Genomic DNA, 19,429 nt, shown 5'->3' on the forward strand with positions numbered 1-19,429 from the left:
ATTTAACCAGCTTTGTACATATTAGACCAGATATTTATTTTCAATTTTTTATTCGTTTTACATACCAACCACTGTTCCCCTCACCTCCCCCAAGCCATCCCCATCCACTCGATCCGAAAAGGACAAAGCCTCCACAGGGAGTCAACAAAGCTTGACACATTAAGTTGAGGGGGGTACCAAAGGCCCTCCCTCTGCATCAAGGCTGAGCAAGGCATCCTACCATAGGGAACAAGCTCCAAAAGCTAGCTCACACACCATTGACAGATCCCGTCCCATTGCCAGAGGCCCCAGAAACAGATCAAGCTATATAACCGGTCACCTACATGCAAAGGGCCTAGTTCAGTCCCATGCAGACCCCCCAGCTGTCAGAAGCAAGTATTTTTAATCAATCATCGGTTAAGGCACAGTAGGGCACTGAAGTCCATACCCTGACAAAGTAAAACATCATACCCCCGAGTTACTTTCCTGGTGAAGGTACGAAACCAATCCGACGTAAGTTCAAAATAACTTCTCAGTCACTTCCAAGCTTCACTGCTAGGGTGTTCCTGTGGACCTGCATTATTGAGTTACATTCGCAACACTATTTCATTTACTAGAATATGTAAACTCAAGGCTAAGGTCCTTTATTAGGCAAAAAATAGCCTGTTTTATGAGTCTCTACATTATATGGTAGTCCTCTTTCTCTTATCCATGGTTTTAACTGTCTACAAGAAAACAGCCCAAATATATTAAATGAAAAATTCCAGAAATAAACACGTCTTAAGTTTCAAACTGGATACCACCCTGAGTAGATGGGCTCTCACACGGTTCAACTGTCCTGCCAGGGACATCAATGACCCTGTCCAGTGTGTGTATCTGCACTTGGTAGCTGTCTGCAATACCAATCAATTCCTATGACATTGTACAAAGGTTAGAATGGTGGCACTAGCAACTCAGGTGCATCAAAGAAAAGCTACACAGCACTTTCTTCAAGTGAAAAGAGCAAAATCAAGACAGAGCCCCACATTGGAGCACTGGACTGAGCTCCCAAGGTCCTGATGAGGAGCAGAAGGAGGGAGAACATGAACAAGAAAGTCAGGACCGTGACGGGTGCGTTCACCCATTGAGACGGTGGGACAGTACTAACGGGAGATCACTAAGACCAGTTGGAATGGGACTGATCCAGTTGGAATGGGACTGATGGAACCTGCGATCAAACCGGACTCTCTGAATGTGGCCAACGGCGGAGGCTGACTGAAAAACCAAGGACAATGGCGATAGGCTTGGATTCTACGGCATGGACGGGCTCTGTGTGAGCCTTGTCAGTTTGGTTGCTCACCTTCCTGGACCTGGGGGGAGTTGGGAGGACCTTGGACTTAACATAGTGTAGGGAACCCTGATGGCTCTTTGGCCTGGAGAGGGAGGGAGTGGGGGTATGGGTGAAGGGGAGGGGAGGGAAGGGGAAGGAGGGGAGGAGATGGAAATTTTTAATAAAAAAAATGAGAAAAGAAAAAAAGAGCAAAATCATCAATTTAAGAACAAAAAAGTGATATGCTGATATCTAAGATCTCAGGAGGCAGAGCAGGCAAATCTCGGAGATGGAGGCCAGCCTTGTCTACATAGTGTGTTCCAGGACAGCCAGGGCTATATGGAAAACCCTTTTGGAATCCCACACACCACCCCCCCCCCAAGAAAAAACAAAGACTGAAGAAAGAGATACTTTGCAAATTACATTAGAGGACTTCAAAGTATCAGTGCCAGAGTATCTGTAGACCGTTCCTAAGGATCAAGTACTATTTCAGACATGACACACATAATAGGTGGATTAGATACCAAAGCTGTTCAGTCTAGTCATAGCCCGTATCTACAAAACTCCCCCTCCTCCACCCCAACTCTAATCTGTCTTAGCATATGGTACCACCCACTCATCCACCAAAACCTAGGCTTTGAGAGATAATTTTGGTATACAAAATTGCCCACTGCTTTATCCCAACTCTTCTAGCTAAAATGTACCGTTCTTCCCAAAGTGTTTGATATATACAGTACAAAGTCACCATACAAGATATGCAGTTACTATTCCACTTTATTGTTTAAAATATATTAAATACACATTAAATATAGCAAATCTAAAATATACAAAAATGCTGTAAACAGCCATAACCCTCACGTCCAAGAACTAAAGTAATTTCATAATTCAGCTGTGTACTTCTCTGGCCCTTTTTACTCCTCCCCCCATAGGCTATCTATCACTAAGTTTACTTTTGGATTTTCTGTAACTTTGTAAGACTTTAAAGCATATGTAGCTACCACATATATTCTTTGGTCTTACACTTCTGAAATCAATAAATTAGGCATCATGCTTTAAGTGGTCGCAAGATTGCCCTTATCACCTTCACTGCACCATGTACCTGAGGGCACCTTAGGAAACCATTCTCGCATGGACAGAACTTCAGTTATCGGTTACTAACATGACTATATTGCCACGGCCAAAACGTAAGACATGGTTGAACATGACGAGGAGCTCTGCCCACATTCATTCTGCAGATGCTCCCATCTGTGAGGTGTAACAATTCTCAAGCAGTGACGTGAAGCATGTGTGACTACCTACAGATGGTCTTGCAAATGTTACATACAGAAAACAGAATCCCACACTTCTCATCACCACAAAACATCTGCTCACCAGCCTCATGAGACGGCTTTCCTATTCTTTTTTCGAGAAGAAAATTTTTATACATTCTGGTTACTAATCCCTTATCAGTTACTTTTTTTAAAAATGCCCTCTCAAAGCAAACACCTCTTCATTCCTCCTAGTAGCATTGGGAGCTGCAGTGGGTGTGTCATGCATTATACCCTTCTGTCCAATCAGTCCCATCACAAATATTCATTGCAATGAGCCACTGGTCTGGTTCAAGGCCTCTGGCACACCATCACTAGACCCTCACTGACACTCCTCTCAGATATCCTGTTGTTGCCCCAAGATTCCCACACATATTTCCCTACACTACCTCCTCTTTTGAGCTTTTCTTCTTTTCATGAGGACCTATAGTGCTAAGACTACAGAGCTCTACAGACATCCACTTAGACATCTGTGTGTATCTGAGCTGTCTCTATGCACAATCCTGTTTAAACCTCACCCAATGAGACAGAAATTAAGATCACTGTTCTCATTTTATAGATGAGCAGATAACGCTGGGAAGACTGAGCACTTGGCTTATGTCACATGGAAGTTACACAGCAAAGTTGATGTTGAAGTCTCGTTTTCAGAGCCTAATGCTCTGAACAATCTTTCCAGAAATAACAAAGAGCAAAACAGTATAGTATATCCAAAATATATGATTTTGGAGTCAGGTACAGGCAAAGAACTGCGTGGCTTAGCCACCCACAGGTTCAGCTCTGCACAAATACCAGGGCTCAGCTGAGAGCCTACTCATTCTGAGAACAGCTAGATGTTAAATAATACCCTTGGAAGTCACTATCTTTCTCTTCCATTTTTCCAGTAGTGCAAGGGACCAAGAAACTACAAGCATGGAAAATGTGACTGTGCCTAGCCACACCAGCACACCAGGGCAAACAGTTCCAGTATTTCTGTCCAGCAAGCAGTGAGTAGGCCTCTGCCAAAGAATTCTACAGTCAGTTAGTTGAACCTCAGAAAATATGGTCTTGCAGGAGAAAAGAGAGGAACACCTTCCTCCCTGTCCAAGCCTACTGTTGAAACACTTAGATTGAAATGTCACATTTCTTTATACATTCCCCTATTCAACTTATTTTCAGGACCTTTTTTCAAATGTGAGAAAAACAATAAAAACAAACAAAAAAACCAAACAACAAAAAACAGGCACAAATGCCCTCCTAGGTCAAAGGCTAAAATGGGGAAAAGCTAGTTGACTTGCTTTGAAATGCAAAAGATGTCTTCTGCTTGCTCCAATTCTAATGACCTAACGACACCATGAGCCTTGGCACCTTGATGCACCTCATTTAAGGTCCCTGAAAAAGTACTTATGTTCTAGGACCCCAGAAGACCTGCTCTATATCACCTGCCACCAACCAGCCTTCCAACAATGGCAGTGGGGGAGGCCAGCAGCGCAAGGTGCTTTTGTTGTTATTTCTAAGGCACTCTGGATTGTACCCCCCTGAGGTCAGCAAACATAAAGGTTTTAAAGAAAAAAAAAAGAGCGGGCACGACAGAGAAAGAAGTCAGTCTGTATCATATCCCAGAATAGGGCCAAGCCATTTCTCCACCTCGGCCACAGGCATGTCCTTCCTCAAAGCATAATCTTCAATCTGTAAAAGACAGAAGCATCTTGTTAACCAAACTGCTAAATCTTTCTGGTCTGAGTCTCCACAGACTTTGGAATAAACATTAAGTACCTGGCGTATCTCGTCTTAATCTACTTGTGTTAATCCAATTGTGTTAGCAATCTACTGAGCTAACACATTTCCTGTCTGCTCACCTGTTTTACTCTCTAGGCAGAAAACAAGTGGCAAATGTCAGCTGCTTAGACACTAATAGGTGTGTGTGTTTGTGTATTTACCATGGACAGAGAGGGAAGTCTGGAAACAGGGTAATGGCTCAAGTCAAATTAAGACACAAACTGGGGTGAGTTTATTCACAAACACAGACCCCACATCACATCACTTCATTGTCATATAAAATGGGTCCTATGGGTCCATTTTAAAGACAGTTATCTAGAGAAGTCACATGCTTACCTGATCCTTGGAAACTTTGCCCACAGCAAAGTATTTAGACTTTACATTGGAGAAGTAGAGGCCTGATACTGCTGAAGCAGGTGCCATCGCCAAGGATTCTGTCAAACTGATGCCTGAAGAGAAGCACAGGAAGCAATCAGTGCCCAGGCAGGGCACTAACAGACTGAATGAGCACCAAGTAAACTCATGCCATCTAGGGAGACACACTGACACAGCAAGAAGCTCCGATCATAGTGTCTAGCAAATTCTTGCCAGGTAGAAAACTAAATTCAGGACACGCATATTATACCCAGTGGGAGGAAGCCTGAAAAAGACTGCATTCCTTCTCCCCAGCTACATGTGATCAGTTGTAGAGGCTCCAATTTGTCTCTACGCCGAGTCTTCTCAGGTAGGACTGCTAGCCCTGGCAGTAAGAGAATCACCACAGCTCCCCATGACTCTATGAGGTCAGCGGGTAGCAGGAATGAAGAACAAGCCCACAAAAGCACAGAGGATGAGTTCTCAGGACTGTTACTCTGCACTACTCACTCTATTGGAACCACCAATGGCTGAATGAATCGCTAATCATCTCTAGCTCACTCACAGGAAACCATGCTCACACCTAGATGTTGAGACTCTCTGAGCTGTTTCTGCAGACCCAAATCCAATGCCACTCTCATTTCCTTTCTGTGATATGGATTCAACTTCACCAGCTTTAATAGCTAATTATGACTGATGAATTCTACTGGGTTTGTGATTTAACCTGAGTCCTCTCAACGTTACAAACTATGCGGCAAGGATGGGGCAGCGCAGCCTCAGAGCAATGACTGACTCTGCCCTGAGTCAAGCACAAAGAGGCTACTGTCTTAACAGGTCAGCTTCTAATTTTCAACTCTGAGACTCAACCCATAGAGCAAATTTAAGAGGGGACGATGACTGCAAAGGAACATAAATGTTACTAACAAGTAAAGGAAAGTGAGAGAGCTAAGGGAAGGCTGGGAGCTTGCCAGTTTAGAGCTAGAAACAGCCATCAGCAAGCAGCACAGGCCTGAGCAGGCAGAAGACACTGCTAACAGGACAGAAGCTGGTCACTAGCTATTGTACCAAAAACAGAAACTAGGGTAGGAAAGGCAGGGGGAAGAAAGGAGAACTAGGTAAATCCCCTTCTAGGATGTGGCAAGAGTCAACAGTTTAACCTACTAAGTCTAAAATAGTTCAGGAAAAATGCAAGGCTGTACTCTGGAAGTAAATTACCAGAACAGATCCAGTGAGAAAGGATGGGATGAGGGATGATTTCATTCTAAGTTCTCCCATTTCATAAAAACTTTAACTTCACGTGCATGCACTCAATGAGCAAGGACAGGAGCTCACTGTCTCCCACATACCTGTAGCCTGCTCAATGTTGGCCAGTCTCCACATGGTGAGCTTCTCAGTATGGTCAGGCTGGCTGGGGTAACCAGGAGCTGGCCGGATGCCTTCATACCGGAGTTTGCGCAAGTCTGTAACATCCAACTGCTCACTGCTGCAGTAAGCCCACAGTTCTCGGCGAACTCTCTCATGGAGCTCCTCTGCAAAGGCCTGGGAACACAGAAGAGAGAGGGGCACAATCAAGCAGAAGCAACCTGTGACCTCCACACAGAACCACTTTCCCCACCTGGCCAGTCAGGAAAACTGCACTTTCATGAGCTTCCCTGAGACACAATGGTGTCCTCAACAGAGTTCTGAAGTACCATATTCAGTAATCTATTTCCTGAAGTCCAATGGGGCCATAGTTTTACCAGAAGAGTACTGGGACCACAGAGCGGCATTCTCTATGGCCTGCTCAAAACAAAGGGGAGATAGGACTTCTCACATTTTGGCCTCCTCACCCCACATGCAGCAAAGATAACACTACAGAAGTTGCCAACATTAGAAAGGACTCTAAAGCAGAAATCTGATTTTAATTCTGGGGGTTATCACAATAATCAAAAGAAGACTAATTCAGAGATAAGGTCAAGTCTCTGGAGGGCAACAACCAACTAGTCAAGCACTGGAGGTTTCTCTTTGCTAAAAGATGGCATATGAGTGGCATTTGGAAGACACAAGACTTAAAACTACAGGTCCTGTTAAAGCCAGCAGCATCTAGCTCAAGTATGCAGTGACATAAATTTTAAAGGCAGCTAGGTTTTCTGACATTATCATGAAAGTTCCAACACCCACACTCTACCTCAGCACCCCAGTATCTGTCAATGCCTTACCTCTGCCAGCCGGTCCCCCAATGCCTTCACCATGATGCTGCTGTAGTCATCGCCATCATCCTCGTAGGCTTTACTCAGGTCTTCAACCCCAAAGCAGGCAACAGCAAACAGACCCAAGTAGTCGCGGACACCAGAATGCAGAGGAGCAATGAAGTCTGAGAGGCAGTGGTAGGGGTCTGTACTGGAGGAGTCCTTCTCAGCCTTAAACCCAAGTATTGGCAGAGAAGTCATTAGCATGGACATGGCATCAGCATATAGTAGAGTGCAAAATGACTGTCAGTCTCAGGACACAGAATGCCTGCATGCTTCATTCAGCTCTACCACAGCACTCAAAACGGTGTCTGGCATACCGTAAGTATGCAATAGATCCATGCTAAATAAACAAATGGCTACGGTTTAGTATACACTAAATCACAATTACTCAACATAGCCATGTGGGGCACAGGGGCACTGTAGTATATGACTTTTTGGTTTACACTTCTATGTTGCAGACCATCATTGAGGGACCTAAGGCAGGAAACCAATGCAGGAACCTGTGGGTAGGAACCTGGAGACAGGACAGAATTACTGTCTTTCTTGCAGAATGGGTTGGCTATCACTGGAATTCAGCCTTCCTTTCTCACTTGCCCATTTGCTTCACTTGCCCATTTGCTTCTCTTCTTCTGACTTTTACCACGTTACAAGGCAGCACACGGTTCTCACCAGATGTAGCTGCCTCATCTTAGACTTAACAACCAGAACAATGAACCAAAATAAGCATTTTTCTTTATAAATCTCCAGTCTCAAATATTCCATTATAGCAACAGAAAACAGACATTTTTAAAAAATACATGACATGCTGTAGCATATACAATTAGGAAATTAGTTGATTTGCTCATTTACATACAGACTAAACAGTTGTAAATACCTATAGGCACTATGCTAGGAATCAGAACCTTAAACAGTCATAGGTAAATTAAACATTACTGTTCCAGAGTGTTTTCAATTCAGATGAGCATGTTTGAGAAGAGCCTGATAAAGGTATCACCCTTCACTGTGCATCAACAGACAGAGTTAACAAACTGCTGAGGTCAAGCACATATAGGCCCGGTGTTGTCCACCATGGTTTGTCAGACTTCTGAGAACACACTAATATAGTCTGAATACAAAGACTGACCAGGGCCCAGAAATCACAGTTGGAAAAATGCCTACCCAGAATGCACAAAACTCTATGTTTGATCCCTGGTACCACATAAGCCAGGTACAATCTTGCAGGTCTGTAATTTCAGCATGCACTGAGATTAAAAATTTAAGGTTCCTTGATGACACATCAAGTTTGAGTCCAGGCTGGGACACATGAAACCGTGTTGCAAAACCACACACACAAACACACACACACACACACACACACACACCCCCACCTATTTTCTCTGTTTCCACAACACAGGTGTCCATCCTCCAGTGTTTTACTCTCAGCTGGTAACTGATCCTTCCCTGGTATGAACCTATCAAAGTCTTATACATATCACAGTCAATAAAAAGTTAGTAACTTATAACTAATACTTCCTAAGTACTTAACACTGTGTTGTTCTTTCTAGGGTGCTAACTTAGCTCTCAGCAATCCAGTGAAGAAAGTGATCCTCAAACTTCATTTCACAGGCAAGAAATCTGAGACATAAAATTTGACCCCAAAGGCTCAGCCAGGATGGATCCAGGAGACAACAACAAATGTTCCTAGAGACATGGTAATGCTCTAGATGGATCAATTAATCAAAGAGCAGTCATCCAAAATCTCCTAAGTCAGTTGCCAGTCATGAGAGCAAGTATAGTCTGAACCTGGGCAGAGAATAAGCCAGTGGCTGCAGGTCAGAAGACGTTAAGTGTTCCAGAGCTAAGAAAGAGGTGAATGAAGGGTCAGTCATTTTCCAGTGGTACTCTACTGTTCTTTGATTTAAAAGAAGAAAAGAAAAAAAGCAAGAGAGGGACACAAAGCTACTCTGCAGTAGGACAGGTCACTGGTCCCACGGTGCCTCAGAAGGGATGACAAAGATCCTCTGAACAAAAGACTCCCAGGGTAATGAATGGGGTGCTTAGCTACAGTTTCTCTGTGCCCTGCAGATCATCTCCTAATAAATGTATCACAGGCAATACATATCCAGGGTCCAGCTCTCCCCTCTAGGAACTACTGAAAGAGTCAACGAAGAATAATGGTGGTAAATGCCCTTATATCACAACACAACAGTATTTAGTTGACTGTGACGTGAAGTCAGCAGAGGAAAACCAAGGACTGGAGGATGAAAGAAAGAGCCCAGCAGAGGTGTCTGGCCTTATACCAGTCAAAGATAAGCTCATGATTCCCTAGTGAGGAAGGGCCAGAGCTCAGCACTGGAACTCCCTGCTCTGTATCCTGTGGTGTCTAGGCCTGAGCACACAGAGTAAAGCTGAAATTGTTCTCACATAACCCCTTATAGTATCAAGGCTCAAATTTAAAAATCCCATCCATTGTTACTATTGAAACCCTGTCATTATGATTTGCATTATGATAAAGGGAATCCTACCAATTTTTAATCACTAAACATATGAGTAAAACCAAAGAAAGTATTTTACTGCTAATTATTAAATTCTAGCTCCAATTCTTCATTGAGATAATTGTATCTATAACAGCTAAAGTCTTTGCATAGTTCCTGCCATTTTTAAAGGTGAGACAAAGACAAAACACAGATGGTGTACACTGGGAACTGCTACAAGGAGAAAATAGCTGGGCTGTACTCAAGGGGGCTTAAGCTTGCCTCTTTGCACACAAAGCTCAGTGCCAGCTCTCTCTGCCCATTTTTTTTCTCCTCTGTAAAACAGAGACATAAACTGCCTGACAACACCACCATGAAACAGTTAACTACGGTTATCTTACTCCCTCTTCAGCACCTGGCAGGGTGGACGTTCTGGGGTATTTGTTCCCGACAGACTTCCCTTTGAGACAACAAGCCACATAACAGTCTCTAATAGAATACTCAGATGAAAAGCAATTGTTAGGGAAAGTAAAATGCCCCTAGTTTCATGAGATATGGGGTTGAAAGACTGAAAACCCAAGTGTATGATAGCTAGGCTAGCAGCACGGTTCCGTATCTATCTGTAGTCACTACAATGAACCCCTACCCGACCTCATGGACACCCATGTTGGTGCCTTCATTCCATCCTCACAAATGCTTAGGACTCAGGCATATGGAGGGGTGTCTGGGATGCAATGGTACAGATAAAAGGCTCAGATTTCTTATTTAATTCTCACTTATTACACTTAGTATAGTTGCCAAGCCTGAGAGTCAAAGCAGTGCACTCATCGTCCATATGCATTTCATACCTGCTGCCTCAGCCCATAGAAGGTGGCTATGGGCTCCGAAGCCTGGGGTACCACACCCTCTGCATACAAGTGGATGTCATCCTGGACACTCTGTGCTGGCCAGAATCCAACCACACCCCTGGCCTGGAGTTTCTTTTGACTTATCAGTATGTTCAGCATATTCTGAGCATCATCATATACCTTTCTGGCTTCTTTACCTATTAAAAATACAAGAATTTATTTAAAGATGCCAATAGTAACCTGCAAACAACCATTCTTTTTAAAATCCTGCTGCTTCTCCCTTCTCTACCTTCTTCTGCATTCTCACAAAGACTCTCAGGTTTGCCATGGGCACAGCCTGGAGCAGAGTACACAGTGGCTAGTGGATCCAAGAAATGAATCCACACAGTGTGCCTCCTCTAGGCCAATCTGTTTATATTTTCCCAGTTAGTAGAATCCAGAGAACGAAATCAATGGCATCCAAAACAGTCTTGTCAGAAAGAGGGCACGAACTGGCATTCCAATATAACACCATTAACTTCACAGTGACATATGGGAAGGAAACAAGGTGAGCTGGGACGTGTGGCCCAGATTCTCTTAAATGGCATATATCTGAATAGCTTCAACACTTGCATGGTAGGCACCAGACCTGTTCTGGGACACCTTCCATCAGTTCCCATTAGCTCTCAGTGGGCAACACTGTGCTGCCCTATCTGTATGAAGGGCAGTTCCATAGTCCCTTCATGACTAGCTGTGGTGGCACAAGGACAGTACAGTAAGAAGTCCCTTACCTAATCATCCTGGATACCAGTAAGTACTTGGGTCTCAACATCCTAACATGCCTAGGACCTCCAAAAGCTGATGGGTATCTGGATTCCCTGGCTCTCTCCAGCCCGGACCTCACTGTTCACCAGCACTCCTTCTCCCATGTCTCTAGGTGTTGGGTGGGGCTGAAGCTACCCAAGACAAGTGAGGGGAGCAATTCAGTGATTGACTCACTTCTCTACTCTATCATGCTAAGTCTCCCTCCTTCCCTAAATGTTCTGGGTTCAATGTGATGTGCATGGGCACCCATGTCCAAGGCTTCATTCTCCTCAGTTTGACATGTTCCTTTTTATTTCTGCTTCCTATCTATCCCTAGGTCTAGACTCAGCAATTCCCATGGAATCTTCAATAACAGTTCAAGTATCCACCACCTCCAGGAAGCCCACTCTAATCTCCTGCTGGAGATCTAGCCCCTCCAATGTGAGTGGGATCCCAGGCTGAGCCCACAGCAAGGGCCCGGCAAAAACTCAGCACTGTCAGCAGTGCCGGTGAGCCAGTACTCAGTCACAGGATTCTCGCCTTTTGTCTGCCTGTGCCAAGCAGAGACCAGTGTGTAGTGATGTCAGGGAGTCCATTTGAAGACTGAGTGAATAAAAGGCCACATTTACCTGACATAATAGGGGCAAGCCTCCTGTGAAGGCTCAGTGGGGGAGCAATATGGCAGTGGCTATATCCTTTGTAAACTAAACACTTAGTGTGTCCTCTCAGACCACCTTGAGAGTCACATACCACACCCTGAAGGCCAAGCAGAAAGAACTTACTAACCTACTGTTTTGTCGTTAAATATCTTGGGGAAGCCTCTATTCGGGTACTTGCCCCGGAGCTGCCAGACATCAAAGAAAGGCTTCCAGTCAATGTAGTCCACCAGCGTTTGCAGGTTGTAGTCTTCAAAGACCTGGGTCCCAAGAAATGTGGGCTTCACTAGAGCAAAGAGGCACAGCTGTCAATGCCACAGCAGCTGGGAGAGCACTCACACGGATATACACTGAAGTGTCCTTCCCTGCTCCTCACTGCGCAGCTTACTTCCATGCCTGTCTCCCTCCTGTCGCCCGTAGGAGTTGTCTTAACAAGAGCAGAACTTCAAATTATCATGAAGTAGGAACTTCCCCATGCAGCTGACTGACTACCCTATGCTGGAAATTCTTCCAACCCTTTCATCCCTACCATGTCTAAGAAAAAACGGAAGCCTTTAGTTCATTTCCTTGTATACGGATGATGGCAGTGTTTATAGACTACTGCAGAAGGGCACATGCAGCACACTTCTTATATGAAGTGTACAAACATGCACACACACACACACACACACACACACAGTGTGAGGGCATATACAGAAATGAAGTCCCAAACTCCAAACTGTGGCTATTTCTACAAGGGGAGGGACAAGTACAGGACTGCCGTTTTGGATAAATATCTGATCTTTTAAAAGAAGATTAAGTTTTTTTCTTAGATTGAGTAATGGAAATACACAGCTGTTCAAAAATTGTTCTCTGCATCTCAAGTCTGAAACATATGATAACATATAATTCTAGGGACTCTATAGGCAGACTGTTCGTCAGACATTTCAGGACACCAAGGATGCAATGCACATGGATACTGGGCCAGAGGCCAAGGGGCCAGTGCTACTGCCAACGCTGAGTGACCATGCTTCCCTTTGGTTAGGATCTGAGGACTTGCTGTTCCACTGTTAGTAGCTGCCCTAAAGAACATGGGCCTCTCGGGAAGAAAGGGGAGAGCAGAGGAGCTCTAAGCTGGACTCTCTGCCTTCCTGCACCACAGTGGCTCTTCCCCATCTGCTTTGTCATCTTCCTACAGTTCTTAGGGCTGCTCCTGCTTTGTAACCACTACTGTGTGGGTTCGCTTGTTAATCAAGTCTGCATGGAGACTTAAGAAAGGCCACTGACACTGACACCAAAGAGGCCTCTTGCTAGGAGGCAGACAGTGACCTGCAGCTGTGGAACTGGGGCTGATGGTGGGGCTTCTCCTGACCAAGTTTCATGCCAGAGTTCCAAGGCTGTTTCAGGCTCTTCTTCCCTAGATCCAGAGAGAAGGCCCTGATTTTTTAGTGGCTTCACTTCATATAGCTCCCTGAAGACAACTGGGCTAGCCTTAAAATTCAAAAGCCATACCTTGGGACCCCATATCCCTCAGGCAGCAGGGCAGAGCCTAGTAATGTCATCATATGTGGGTTAAACCGGCAATCCAGGAAGTATCTCCACCACTACCAGGCATCCTGGGCCTTCTCAGGGTATTTCTAGAAAATTATTTGGTATATGACTTGTCCTGGTGCCTCTAGACCAATTTCAGAGTAAAACAGTGAAATCCACAGCACACACTCTGCTGTGGTGATTTCTATTTCTTCAAAGGTTTTCACATTAGTATTTTATTTTACCCTTCAATATTTCCATAAAATAACCCCCCTTTACACATCAGCACCTATCAAATGTAGGAGACAGACACTCAAGGTCACACAGTGACTCAGAGCCAGGAGTCAAGCAGAGATGAGCACTCGGGCCTTCCAGCTCCCAATTTGGCACTCTTTCCACTAAACCACGCTGAACCCAGCAGGAATGAAACTAGAACTGAGCACACCTACATTTCCAATTAATCCTCTCGGTCCTGCTGAGCATGTGTAGAACACAGATGTCATAAGCACTGAAAGCTGGTTTTAGACATTACCTGGGAAATTCGGATTCCGTTAACAGAACCCCCCTTCACCCTGTCTCAGTTTTGCAATTGAACCTCGTGTCTCTCTGAGCCTGTCAAAACATCTTACGCATATTATTCCCTTGTGAGTACCCATGTGAGGTAAGAAAGGTAGCTAGAAATAAAACGGGAAGAAACAACATAAGAAAAATGAAAAGGGAAGCATCCAGAAACAGAAAAAGAAAGTGGAAAAGGATCCAGCATTGCTGCAGTTTTCAAGACCTGTGAAAGCTGTTATTTTATATTTCAGACCTTCCAAGTGAATCCTTCGGCCTACACGCAACTCAGGTCAGCTGAGAAGTGAGCACAACACAGAGAAGCACTGAGGCCACAGAGGACAAACCTGACGGTAGAAGCGACAACCACTGAAGTTATTGTCTGAAATTAGAGTTTCTTCAATTAAAATGGAGACAACAAACATGCTTGTTCAAGAGTCATCCGAAGGACCCAGTAAGCCATGGTGACTCCATCTCACCACAGTTTGTGGCACTCAGCAGGTCTTCCTATCTACTTTCTTTTCGGTTAGGGTGACTCATTCCTACACACAACTGAGAACTGCTCGCTTGCAGGTTCATTTGTTGCTGAGCAACTGCAAACATTCCTGGAAATTGTCAGTTACCACACTTAGCTGTCTCCAGCAACAGCCACAGACCTGGGTGAGGTTCAGACAGCCAATCGATGTGGAAACCATTTTTTCTGGCTTGAGTTAGGGATAAGTATTTTCTCTCCTGTTGAAGAAAACAGTAATTTAGTCAGAACCTCTTAGCTTTTCTATCTCTACAATGAAAACATAACCAAAAAAGTTTTGCAAACAAAACAAACAAATGAGTAAAATCAAATGCTTCTAAAGGATAATCCTTATTCTTTCCCAACCAATATGGCTTCACACTGCCACCAGAATAGGAGAGTAAAGAGTGACCCATGTTCACTGTGGTTCTAAGACTGACCCTGTAGCCCTGATCACCTCTTTCAGAACACATGAACTTGGAGTTAACTGCCCTGAGCACCAGAGCAGGGCAGACCCAAGGAACTGTCAACTTATAGGCAAAAAGAAGAATGGAAAGAGGCCATCAGCAGAACCTATGGCTCTCAAGCACCTCAGAAGCACAACAATTGTTTATTCCCTCATTCACATTCCTAGCAACTCTCTTGATGCCCCACACACAGATGGAAGGCCGACAAGCATAGAAACTATCCTATGAAGTTCCTGAAGCCTAGAGGGGACTGTTCCAGGCACATGATTCTGAACAACAGGCAAGGTCAGGCCAATAACCAGGAGAAGCTGAAGAATTTTCTTCCATTTTTCTCTTAAAAGAGAGTCTGAGAATACCACTTTTGAATGGTTTAGCTCATATTTTTAGGATGTCATGAGCTCGTATTTTACTCTTTCTCATAGCCCTAGTGCCTGGCACACAGCCTAATATCTAATGAGGATCCAGAATGTTTGGCTCAATACAGTTTTAAAAAAAAAATCCTAAGTGTTTTGAGAAATAGTCTTGCTAGGTAGCCCAGGCTGGCTTTAAACTCATGATCCTTTTACCCCCATCTAAGTGCTGGGACTATAGGCACGCAGGTCCATGTCCTACTTACAATTCATTATAACATTTTTAAAAATCAGGAATTTAGATACCAAAGAACTCAGATTTACACTAGGAAATAGGTCTCTCTCAAAATAGTAAAATCCATAAAAAATCATTTATTACTCTGATCTGAAATGAGCCAAGACCTGCTTTTATCACTTACCTTGAGAGACTCATAATGATCCTGTCTAATATCTTCATACTCTTCCTGTATTTCTTCAATGTAGTCATTTTTCAGATTTTCATCTAACAGCTGAGAACACTGAAATGCAAGATAAGGTTCAACAACCATAAGGCAGCAAAGGAAGATAAACTCCACTGAGGCTGGTGAGATGGCTCAGCAGATGAAGATGCTTGCTGCCAGTCTGACAACCTGACTCTAATCCCTAGGGCCATGGTAGAAGAAGAGAACCAATTCCCACATTGCCTCTGATCTCCATACACATACTGTGGCTCCAGCACCACCACCACCCCACAATAACACTCAACTCGGTGTAATACAGTAATACTGGTTACTGTATACATTCCACACAAATAAATACGCAGATGTAAAATGTTTCCTTTCAGAAGATAACATAGAAACCAAAGTCACTGTCATCCAGTTTGCATGGTGTTGCTAGAGTCTTCCAGATCACCAGGCTCTTGAGTAGATTTCTTCCACAACAGAAATCCCTGGAGTTGTCAAACTATGCTTTCATTGAAAATATAAATGGGATTATGGACAGAAAGGGGCTGCTTAGCTCTTTTCTATCTTACACTGAGTTTCTAGACAAGTAATTTGGAAACTGAAGGACCCTGTGGTCTCTCAGTTGTCCCCCAGCTGTTGTAGCCTATTATTCATCAAGCACATGAGAACGACACTCAGGATTCACTAGAGGACACGAAGAGGGAAAGACATCTAGGCAAAGTTTTTGTTCTGTTCACTGAAGAACTATCTATTACTCTGGGTGAACATCTGGTGACTGCTTTCTGACTGAGTCAGTTGGCACTATCAAGCATTTTTACATCTGGAACAAGGTCATTTTAAAAACCCTACATTCCACTTAATTCTAGCACTAGTCAAAGAAATTTACTCATATTTATAAATTAAAGGCATTTATCAATCTGGTGAGGTGTCCAAGTGCAAGGCGTCTTGGTGCCCTCCTTCAGCTCTTGCTCAGTTCTGCCAGCATCCCTGAAAGCACAAGACATGCTAACAGGGTTTACTCCCAGCAAGGCAGCCATGAACTTCTGACGTCATTTCACCTGCTCTGTGCTTTCACATTTCTTCCGCAGAACTTGCCAAGTGGACCTTGGGTGATACCTTAGCTCTTAATGCTTTCTTTGTTCCCTCTTTACAATTCATTTAGAATAAATGGAAGGTCCCACACTCACCACCACCACACTCTTGGATGCATCTAGGACATGGATTACTGGCGCGCTGTACCGTGGAGCTATTTTAACTGCTGTGTGGGTTCTGAAAATAAGGGTCAAGAAGAAAAGCCCATCAGTGCTGAGAGCTCCTTGCTCAGACAACTCGTGTGAGAATCACTACAGATAATGTTTCTACAGTATTTCCAAGAGACAGGAAAACAAAGTGAAATGACATGAACTGATAGGCCTCGGCTCCAAGGGAGCCTGACAGAATGAGAAAGCTTTGTTCTCAGCTATCTGCCAACAAGGAATGAGTTCCAGTCCAGGCACTCATCACAGCCTGCTTGAGCCAAGGGAGAAACCAGTCCCCGGCAGTCACACCCTACTGTTGTCAAGGTCAACTTCCTCCCTCCAAAGGAGCTGGGAGAAGAGCCAGCACCCCAGGGAGCAGGAAGCAGGCAGAAGACAGGACACAGATCTGACCCTGCTTCCTCTTTGAGAAAGCCATCTAGACCTCTGGCCTCAACACCACCTTATACTTGTAAAAAAGAAATCCCGAACCTGAAATGCAACAAAAACAAAACAGAAAGAGACCAGGGCTATAGCTGAGCGGTATAACTCTACAATTAGGAAAGCCCTAGGTTCAATCAATCCCTAATATCGCAAAAGTGAATCAATTAATTAAAACAAAGCAAGAATTAACTATTTCATACTAAGATTTGCTCAGCCTCAAGATTCTATTGTCAAACTTTAACTTTAAAGGAAGAATCTTGAATTCTTATTTTTTAAATTTTTAAAAAGTATGGAACGCTTCACGAATTTGCGTGTCATCCTTGCGCAGGGGCCATGCTAATGTATCGTTCCAATTTTAGTATACATGCTGCCGAAGCAAGCACAGAATCTTCAATTCTTAAATATCACATTTGACATATTAACTATATTGTCCTGATTGCTAGGTGTTTATAGCAATGGTGTAGGCTATGTATCAGCAATTTCATTAAGAAATATACAAAACTAAGTGAGAACTGGAAATGAAGAAAAGTGGCTCACAGGATGGCTTACAGATGTTCCCATCGTGTGTTTCTTGTTCCTTCTTTCTTCCAAATCAGCTATTTTCATAGTCAAAGTGTACTGTAATCTTTTATTTCATATCATGGACTAATCTAGAATTAAAGTATTTTATGTAAACACTGCATAGCTGTACTTTAACTGGACTGGTGAAATGGCTCAGCCAGTAAACGTGCTCACTGCACAAACCTGACCACCAAAGTTCAATCCCTAGAGCCCACATAAGGATAGATGAAGAAAGCCAGAGAGAGGGTTCAGTGAGTCAAGGCACTTACTGCCAAACAGTAGACAGAGAAGCTCTTGTCCCTAAGTTGTCCTCTGACCTCTACATGCATACCATGGCATATGCACACCCAAGAGAACCAACTCCACAAGGTTGTCGTCCCCCCCGCCTCTAGGCTGTCCTCTTACTCTTTCTTATGCACGTACACACACACACAAACACACACACACACACACACACACACACGCACGCACATGCACGCGCGCGCGCACACACACACACACTACATTTTTTAAAACAAAGGAGAAAAAATGAAGATGGAGAAATCAAGATAGAATCAGCAAAGAACAGTATCTAAAAATGCACCCATGAAATCTAACACACAACCTATATTTTAAGTTTCCCTAACGAAAGCTCATAGTCAAAGTAAAGAGGAAGATAAAATCACCTTACCTCTGAGCGATTAAATGCACACACACTCAGAAAATTATCCTATTTTAGAGCAATGTGACTTTCCGTTAAATTGTAAAAGGGCGGGGAGGGGGATTCCAAAACCTACTTTGTAGTTGTACTGACTGGTTTTGTGTCAACTTGACACAAGTTAAGAGTCATCAGGGAGGAAAGAGTCTCAGCTGAGGAAATTTGTGGAATATTCCTTTACACTGTGTGAATACACATGACTGTGATTCATTTAATAAAGAAGTTGACTGGCCAACAGCTTGACAGGATAAGGTTAGGTGGGAAAATCAGTCTAAGGACACTGGAGAAAAAAAGGTAGGAGTCAGGACAATGAGACACTGAGATGAGACAGGAGGTGCAAGATGAAAGAGAGGTAATGCCACATGGCAGAATGTAGGTTAATATAAATAGGTTAGAGTTAGCTAGTAACAAGTCTGAGCTATTGGCCAAGCATTTATAATTAATAGTAAGCCTCTTTGTGGTCATGAAGGAGTACCTGCTGGGACACCAAAAAACTCTGCCAACAGAAATGCCTCCATGAAATCCAGCTATAAGGCATTTTTTTAATTAGTGATTAATGGGGGAGGGCCCAGACCACAGTGGGTGGGGCCAGCCCTGTGCAGGTGGTCCTGGGTTCTGACTCAGAAAGCAGGCTGAGCAAACCATGAGGAGCAAGTCAGTAAGCAGCTCCCCTTCATGGCTTCTACACCAGCTCTTGCCCTATTTGAGTTCCTGGGCTGACTTCCTTTGGTGATGAGCAACAATGTGGAAGTATAGCTGAATAAGCCCTCCCCCGCCCCCAGCTTGCTTTTTGGTCATGATGTTTCACCACAGTAATAGAAATCCTAACTAAAACAATAGCAATTGGTTATACATTAAATTTAACAACTGACTTTCAGAATGAATACCCGGTCAAGTTCTGTCCATAACAAGCCAGATTTCTATAAGTTCCCATATGTGATACCACATTGCCCATTCTGCAGATAGAATAACAGTTGGTTTT

At 43.8% G+C, this 19,429-nt stretch overlaps 1 protein-coding gene and 1 pseudogene across 1 annotated transcript in view; both read right to left on the reverse strand.

Annotated features, from left to right (window-relative positions):
- Window positions 1–2,044: 2,044 nt before the first annotated feature.
- Window positions 2,045–19,429, reverse strand: part of Mtr (5-methyltetrahydrofolate-homocysteine methyltransferase) — an 85,408-nt gene continuing 68,023 nt past the window's right edge. Inside the window, exons 25-33 of the mRNA XM_038333670.1 lie at window positions 16,698–16,779; window positions 15,487–15,585; window positions 14,396–14,471; window positions 11,806–11,961; window positions 10,237–10,433; window positions 6,903–7,103; window positions 6,051–6,243; window positions 4,687–4,799; window positions 2,045–4,260 (exon numbers count right to left, since the gene is read on the reverse strand). Of these exons, the coding sequence (XP_038189598.1) occupies window positions 4,174–4,260; window positions 4,687–4,799; window positions 6,051–6,243; window positions 6,903–7,103; window positions 10,237–10,433; window positions 11,806–11,961; window positions 14,396–14,471; window positions 15,487–15,585; window positions 16,698–16,779 (1,204 nt within the window). The 3' untranslated portion in view covers window positions 2,045–4,173. The remainder of the gene's footprint in view (window positions 4,261–4,686; window positions 4,800–6,050; window positions 6,244–6,902; window positions 7,104–10,236; window positions 10,434–11,805; window positions 11,962–14,395; window positions 14,472–15,486; window positions 15,586–16,697; window positions 16,780–19,429) is intronic.
- Window positions 17,473–17,572, reverse strand: LOC119818211 (annotated as a pseudogene).

The sequence above is a fragment of the Arvicola amphibius genome, chromosome 6 (genome assembly GCF_903992535.2).
Source record: "Arvicola amphibius chromosome 6, mArvAmp1.2, whole genome shotgun sequence".
Classification (NCBI taxonomy): Eukaryota; Metazoa; Chordata; class Mammalia; order Rodentia; family Cricetidae; genus Arvicola; species Arvicola amphibius.